Source organism: Apus apus, chromosome 7 (genome assembly GCF_020740795.1).
Source record: "Apus apus isolate bApuApu2 chromosome 7, bApuApu2.pri.cur, whole genome shotgun sequence".
NCBI lineage: Eukaryota > Metazoa > Chordata > Aves > Apodiformes > Apodidae > Apus > Apus apus.
Genome location: NC_067288.1, coordinates 17234964 through 17243209, shown reverse-complemented (window position 1 = coordinate 17243209; position 8246 = coordinate 17234964). Strand labels below are relative to the sequence as shown.

At 34.0% G+C, this 8246-nt stretch overlaps 1 protein-coding gene across 8 annotated transcripts in view; it reads right to left on the bottom strand.

The window, feature by feature from the left end:
- Positions 1–396: 396 nt before the first annotated feature.
- TTLL7 (tubulin tyrosine ligase like 7) overlaps positions 397–8246 on the bottom strand; it is a 66257-nt gene continuing 58407 nt past the window's right edge. For 7 of the 8 annotated variants that reach the window (XM_051624886.1, XM_051624893.1, XM_051624889.1 and 4 more), the window contains 2 exons: positions 5628–5801; positions 397–2284 (listed from right to left, as the gene is read on the bottom strand). In XM_051624886.1, coding sequence (XP_051480846.1) covers positions 2164–2284; positions 5628–5801 — 295 coding nt within the window. In that variant the 3' untranslated portion in view covers positions 397–2163. Of the gene's footprint in view, positions 2285–5178; positions 5298–5627; positions 5802–8246 lie in introns of all 8 variants that reach the window. The other variant, XR_007890037.1, reaches the window with a different exon arrangement.

Genomic DNA, 8246 nt, shown 5'->3' with positions numbered 1-8246 from the left:
TCACACATTACTAGGAACACAGTACCACTTTAGGAAAGGTTATCAGAAATATGAATATATTAAGTAACCTCAGAGGTAAAACCAAAGATCTGGTCCACTTTTGTACATGCTAAATGTCTTTTTTTTCTAGCTCTGTCCATACCACATAGGTATGGTTAGTAGTTCTCATTCTGCTGGCAGAGGATTCCCTTCAGACTGACCCATCCCAGCATGAGCTTCCAAGAACAGAAATCATAATGTAGTTTAAAAAAGAAGAAAACAGAATGGAAGAAAAATAGTAATAATTTTTAAAAAGCATGCAAACCTACTATCCTAAGGCTCTATTTCAGCCTGGCAAGCTCAACTGGAAGCTGGTTTTATCATTATGGCCAAAAGCAGAATACAATGGAAGCCTGATGCAAGAAGAGAGAATTTACAGCTTTTATTAGGTCTTACAGATAACCATAGTATGTCTGATCAGTAGTCACTGTATGAAGTAAAAGATACAAAATGAATGTGAACATAATGTATCACTAAAGTAGTATTATCACAAAAATTAAAAAGACTTTTCCAGACCAGAAGACTGCTTATACCTGGCTAATCTCAAGAGGTGATTCTAATTGTTTACAAATAGTCTCATATCATACATCCTGAAGTTCTAGAGCTGAGGCACTACAGCACTGGCATCAAAAATCTCACCCACCTTCCCAGTTTTATATATGCTATGACTAAAATAATTTAAAAAAACAAACACATTTCCAGACAACTTCAGTCTCAAATCTCTTGAATTTGTCTTGACTTTCTGGATATCAAAAACTTCTAACATACTTGCTCCTGAGGATAATTAGGCCCTAAATTATTTAAGTATACCTGAAATATATTGGTAATTTACAAAAATGTCTCAGGGTTACATGACCGGTAAGTAAACAAGTCTTTGGTAAATAACTACTCTGTTCACTACTCAGTTAAAAAATTAATTTCTAAATCTAGATTAACTGATTTATTTTTTAATAATTATTTCTATAATGAATAAGGCTCGTATGGCACAATGGTGAGTGGGATGAATGGGTACACGTAGCAAAACCTGAATTATGTTTTCAGGGTACCAGTCCTGTTAATAGTAGGTTCCTGCTTTGGCTCATTTTCTTTTTGTACCCTTTAGTCAGGCCCAGGAAGCTGAATCTGAATGAGAGCTTTCTAACAAAATAAGATTTCCAACATTTAAAGGTGCCAACAATCTTGAAAATACTGTCCATTCCAAGGATACATTCTACAGTAGGTACTGGATTGTATGCTAAAAACTACAATAAACCAATTAGCTTAAGGTTGAAATAATACATTACAGCTGCAGTATTTCCTAAAAATGTCCAGTTTACCACCTGTGCTGTAAAACAGAAAAACTAGGCACTATGCATGCTTGTGTGAGGTGGAGATGACTGCTTGCTCTCAAAGGAAACCTAAAGGCACAGGACATTGGTCATGTGAATGAAAATCTGGTAACAAACATTGGCTTCCATTTTATTAGAAAGATCTAATTAGAAACGGAATGTCTAAACTGATACTTTCACTGTTTGTGTACTAGATGCCTTCACTTTGGCTAAAAGATACTATACCATGTCTTTTAAGAAAAACAGCAGCATTAAATAGATTTTGTGATTTCAGAGGAGAAATTAAAACATTTAGGTTTGGCTAACAGAGTTTTGGGCAGTATTTTAAACATGTCCAAGAAATGATCAGGTTATTTTTGATGACTGTTGCTGTTTTACTGTTCTACAACAGTTTTTTAATCATCTTCCTTTTTAAAGGATCAATTACATTTGAGACAATAAATAGAATACTTTACAATAAATAATATTCAAGTCAAAGTATTGTACTTACAAAATAATATAACACTGTAATAGAATCTTCAAGATCAATTCTATTTTATATATTCTGCAGCAAAAATAACATTTCTAGTAGAGAAGGATTACTTATAAACCTAGCAAGATCTACACTTTCACGTGTGTAAACAACTTAACAAGATTTATTATGTTTTCAGAAAAGCTATGCTTTTACAACAGGTTTTCAGCTAGATGTTATCATAATATGATAGTATATACGTAACAGTGCTTATATTTAGCTGCATCACAAATTTTAACTTGAAAAATATGGAATGCCATTATTTACAAAGATTTTCCTTTTCCTTCATAAGTGACTGTATCTGTGTGTGAACGAAGTGTTACGGCGAGACATTCCAGATGAACTGCAGCTAAGGTTGGAGGAGGATGACTTCACGATGAACAGCGAAGGTCCTGGCAATAAATACCTAGAAAGAATATGAAAAATACAGCAGAGTTCACAGGCTACAGTGACATCCAAGAGAAAAAGAATTAATTGTTCAAGTGTCATACCTTAAAATAGTTGTATGCAAAAATTCTGTACAACAAATACTATTTATAAAACATAAGGGTATTAAGCACCAGCTAAACTGGAAAACAGATGTAAACTCAAAGAGAAACTCTTAGCAAAATTTCAGTATGTTGTATGAGGATCACACATCTTTCCAACCCTTTCTGTTTAAAGCAAGTGCTTAAATAAATCAGTGGCATCCTGTGTGACACTATTATGAAAAATTAATACTTCACCCATTGTTCTCTGTTATTATAGTACTATTTATTTGATTTAAACTGGGTAAAAACAATTTATGTTACCCAGCTTACAAAAAGTTCAGTACAAAAAAAAAAGCTGATTAGGGAAAAAACAGAATTTTTCACATAGGGTTTCCAGCTCTAATTCTCTAAAAATCAATCCTCTTGTAGAGTAAAAAACAATGTTGCTATAACCTAGGAAGTGACACCTGTCACTATTTACCTTTTAAATTCAGGCAACTATATAGCCTGTATTTTATGTAATACTGCAAACAATACTTTATCATATGTCTATCATATTCATCCTTAAATCTTTTCACATTATAATTCCCTAACAGTTAACTGCAGAAGTCATTAGAAGAGCACAGTAAGTGTGCAAAAAGAACAGTAAATCAGAATTTCACAATGCATTATGTCAATGTTAGGATGGATTAACATAGTATGTTGTATAAATTATTGCTTAAAATTGTTGCATCATTTTAGTGAATCATACTGATTAACGATGAATAAGTTAAAAGACTGATCTTACTAATCACATGGATAGAAACAGCATCACTGTCAATGGGAGACAATCTATATAAGAAAGTGTACATATTTGGTTTGTTTAAGCTTTGAGAAAAGCTGTTGTTATAAAAATATTATCATCAATATATTTTTAAACAATTTACAAAAAATAAAGACTGATTTGGTATGGGCTGGTGGGGAGCTTAACTGCTCAGTGTGTCACCATTGAGTCCTACCTTTGCTTGCTGATACAGTAAAAAACTCCAGTGCTTCCCAGAGAGTATGCCAAAGGAGAAATTACTTATCAAGCTGTAAGGATCCAGTAGTAGATGGTATTTTATTTTTTTAAATTTTGTAGTACAGGTGAATTTATCAAATTATTAAAAATCTAACTCTTTACAGAGTTTGATTTTAGCTTTTATTTTAAAGAGATTTTGGTATTGCATTTGAGCTCTCCTAATGTTTTCTTTACACTTCTACTTTGGGGGGAAAAGATTACATGAATACACACATTAATACTCCTATTCATTCTCTTCATGACATACAGTTCATTTACAGTTGGCAGGTGTGATCCAGAACAAATTTGAAAAGTGAAAAAATAACTCTGTGGCTACTTTCATCATCCTTTTCTCACTCTCCATACAAGTAAGTTTTCCCAGCTAAAGAGGTATCTGTTTACAGTCTTTGAAAGCTTTAGTTTCACGAACAAATCAAAACAAAAAATTTGTTTGTGCTCAGAAAAGAAGTTATTCAAATCAGATTTTGTAAAGTACTGAAAAAATTGACTTTTTGTACATTTATTAAATTATACTCAATCTCTTCTTGCACTGCACACAAATTTAGTGAGTCAAGAAAACTGTTCTTCTTAGTAGCACAGATTCTTATATCATTGAGAGAAACCTACATCATATAGTATTGTAGGTCTCCCATTTATAGAAAAATAGTGAATTACCTTACAATTACTTGGCATAACAGGCAAAAGCATTTCTTTCCATTCGTATCCTTCATTTTAAAAATTCAGAATATCATGGCTAACTAACATATTGATGTATCCACAGTAAAACGTGTGGCAATTAATATAAAAACTGTAACTTTAATCAAAGTTGTCATGACACTATTGCTGAAGACATAGTGATATTTCAGATATAGAGGGCTTACATTTCTCCAGCCTGTGAAATTCATAAATAAACTTCAATTCAGCATCCAAAGGAACACAGAAACTGGAGATGACAAAGCTCAATTGGACCATCCCTTTCACTGCTTTCCAGAAACTAGCCTGTTAGGTCCAGTACATTAGAGTAATCCAATTGGTTTTAATAGTTTGTGGTTGGTTGTGATGAAAAATTTTCTGCACTATTAACAGTAAAAGCAATAAAAACTTTAAGGTTGAGGATTTTCTAGTCTTAGCTAATCCAGATGACTTTACCATACTCCTGCTATGGTTCAGTAGATGTAATACTGAATAAGATTTGTTTTGTGGCTAATGTAATTCTCCTTTTGCTATGTTAGAGTGCCTTAAGATCCATATGACAATAACAAATGCATTCCGTGTAACAAAGACCTAGTCAGAGATACAGCAAGTAAGCAATTAAGTGATTTAACAGATGATATATCAAAGGTTTGCTTTTCACAGAATATTTAACTCATAAAGCCCTTCTATGAAATAACGTCCATAAGATGTTTAATATAAACAAAACATGTGTAAGTTTATATACATAATTCAAATTGCCATTATGGATAGAACTTGGGACCTAAGTAATACAGAACTTACATTTAATTTTCTACCTACATCTATTAAATTGCAGATTGTTAACTCCCAGAACTGGAGCATTTTCAGTAATCCCTGTACTGACAACATTAAAATCCTTATTGCATTTGGTTGGAGAACTAAACCAGCCAATGGAGAATCGGGTAAGTGCCAAATAACTTTTTTACTATATGATGCTGTTTTGCAAGGTTTGAAAATATATTTATGCTCTGTAAGATGAAATATCAAAACTTTCAATCTGTAGGTTTTGAAAATCAACTTTGCAAAACTGTGCAATACAGTAAATCAGATGGCACTTACCTGACCTCTGGCTGGAGCTGTGCCCCTAAAGCATCCCACTGCGAATGTGAGGCCAGAAGTACCATACATGTTAGGATACCTCTAGGAATGCAAATCTGGAATCAGTGACTTTGAGGGATCTGAGAAGGGGAAGAAAGGAAATTTTCAGTTCACTTTATGGAAAGCCTTTGCTGCAGCAGAGCAGTTGGCAACCAAGACTTTAGTAAGTGTAGTTTCACACAAAATGTGTGTTATCTATTCTTTTTTTGTAGCACTTCCTAGCGGGCTGGAGAGATTGGAACAACGGAAACTCAGGATCAAGGGAACTGTGGGGAGTTTTGTTGTACTTTTTTAAAAATACATAGTGAACTAGGCTTGAAGAGAAGTGTAATGGTAGCATCACAGACAGAAATCTGTTCCAATATTATCCTTTATACTTAAATTTAGGAAGAGAGTATTGAAATGTGTACCTTGTATCATCCCAGTGGGGGATTATCCCAGTCAGGGAACCTCTTGAGTCTGATGAATATTTGTAAACCACCAGCAGGCAGTGTTTACAAAGCTGTACTATTCGTTGGCAACACTGGAGTTGCTCAGGAGTCACCACCTCTGTGCTTTTATTGAATATGGTTTCCCAAGAGCTCCTGTTACGGAAAAAGACATGACTTCATGTTTTCTGTCACAAATTGGAATCTGAGAGCTTCACTGGTTTCTATCCAATTTAACAATAGAGAAACAAGATTAAAAGCATGACCTTGCCTGTTTACAGGGAAGGTCTACACTATTTAACACAAACCCTGGCAGATGCTGAGTTCAAAACACAAGTTAAGAAGTTAATCTTCATATGGGAAATGTCCACAGCCATTTTTCACTTAATTTGTTCCCTTAAGAGTTTACAAGGCCATTACTCAGGCATAGCATGTAAAGATTTACTGTCACGTAATTGTATGTGACTTACAACAGGAACAAAACCCCCTTATTTTTAAAAGGCCATTAGTTGAGTGAGAATGTAATGTGATAAGAAAGGAATTAATAAAAATAATAAATTATCTCTAAGTGTCTACACAGCATAATAGTACTCTTCTTCTAATTTAAGCACATGATACTAAGAAACTAATATTAAATTAATTTACAGGTGATTAGTATGTGCTCTGCTGCCTTATCCAAATAATCACACAAAGACAGTGTCTCAGTTTAGTCATTCAAATATTACTTCGTTTTCCATCTGGCCATATGGGGTTGGTCTTCAATAATTAAGTGCAACTTGCAAAGTGTACCTACAGAAGCATTCCTTTTTGAAATGCAGACCATTGTGCTTTAGTTTTCTTAAAAAGCCATTTCTCTTTCCAAAGAAAAACCAAACCCTACCATACCCATGTAAACCAGGTATGTTTTACCACAGAAGATGACAGCAGTTCTTTGTATATACCTCAACACTCTGCTTGTGCAAAATTCTGACCAGATTACAGATCATTACATCTGTTTTAAAGGCAACATGGGGCCTATGAAGACTTTTTTTTGGTCAAAACATTATCCAGTACCACAGATGGCTTGTAAGCTTGTGGTCTTTTGTTTATTTATGAAAGAAGCACTTCATAGAGTGAGGAAAAATTGCTGCATCTGGCTTCAACATAATATCCAGGATTATTCAGCCTTCTCCACTGAAATGAGCAGTGGATTTCACATTCCTGGTACAGGAAGTTTGTCCCTAAAACAACATCAAAAAACCAGCAAGCTTATATCTGCCTAGTGAGATGGTTTTTAAATTATGCAGTATTAGGATGGAATTATGAAAATTAATGACTAAAAATAAGCTGTATGTTTAGTAACTGATTTTTAAGTCTAGCTCCTCAGTCAAGGTAGTATTTTCCAGCTAAAACTATTCAGTCCTACAGAATTTCCTCTGCACAAAATCATAAAGTGATGTAAGCATTTCTCATTAATTATCAATATAATGAACTGATAATATAATATATAATGAACAATATAATCACTAAATGGGTAGATTAGGTTATGGTAGGTGGATTTAGGTTATGGTTGGACTTGATCTTCAAGGTCCTTTCCAACCATGATGATACTATGATTGTATGATTCTATGAACTTTTTAAGAAATACTGTTTATAAAGCATCAAAACTGTTTCATCTGATAAACAGAATAATCCTACTACTTGCAGAGGTACTATTTTTTTAATATATTTTTCTCTCATCGTTTCCTGTATGGGAACTTCCCACATTTATTTTTACACAGAATTTAATCAACTGTCTTCATTCTTTCCTCACAAAGTCACGTGGTGGTGGTTGGTAGAGAGCAGCAAGATGAAGTTTTAAGTATGACATTAGTTCAACAGATTCACAGTGTTACACATAAATCCATAAATCTCCAGAATCTTGTGGAAGAAACTCTCCTGCTAATATCCCCAAGTTCTGGGCTTTGAGGTCTGTGATCACTTTCCTACAGTTGTGAACAATTCTATCAGTTAATAATAATACATGGCCTGTTATAACTATGGGTAATTTCCGCCCCCCTCCCCACCCCCCACCCCCACCACCCCCCCCGGCAGAAAATTTGTATTTGCTACCCAAAGCAGAAACATCTGCTTATCTCAGTGTGGTCACTTCCTTTTCTGCATGTACTTAACCCCTACAAGTGTAGGAAACAGCAAATGCAATCAAGCACACAAATTCAAACTCATTATTTGTAAATCACAGAACTGACATTGCATTTGGCACGAGATGTCAGCAGCACTTGTGACTGAATTCTTCCCTTATAATTCTTCAGCTCATATAGATATGCCAATGTTTTCTGTTGATGATAAATCCGTATTTGACACTTACAGTGGTCTGGTCCCATCCAATGAAAGAGTTGAGCTAAAGCTCAGATATTTATAAAATTAAGGTTTTTTTCCTTACATTATATATATTTGTAAATGCATTAATGAATGTCTGATTCCATTACTTAAATGGTTGGCCTTGAAAATTAGATTTCTGTATGGTTTTAAAACAAAGTTCAGTGTATTACAGCATTCTCTTGAATGAGTATGTGAAAAAAAGTATGCCAGCATTGACTGTAATTGTGAACTAATGAAGAA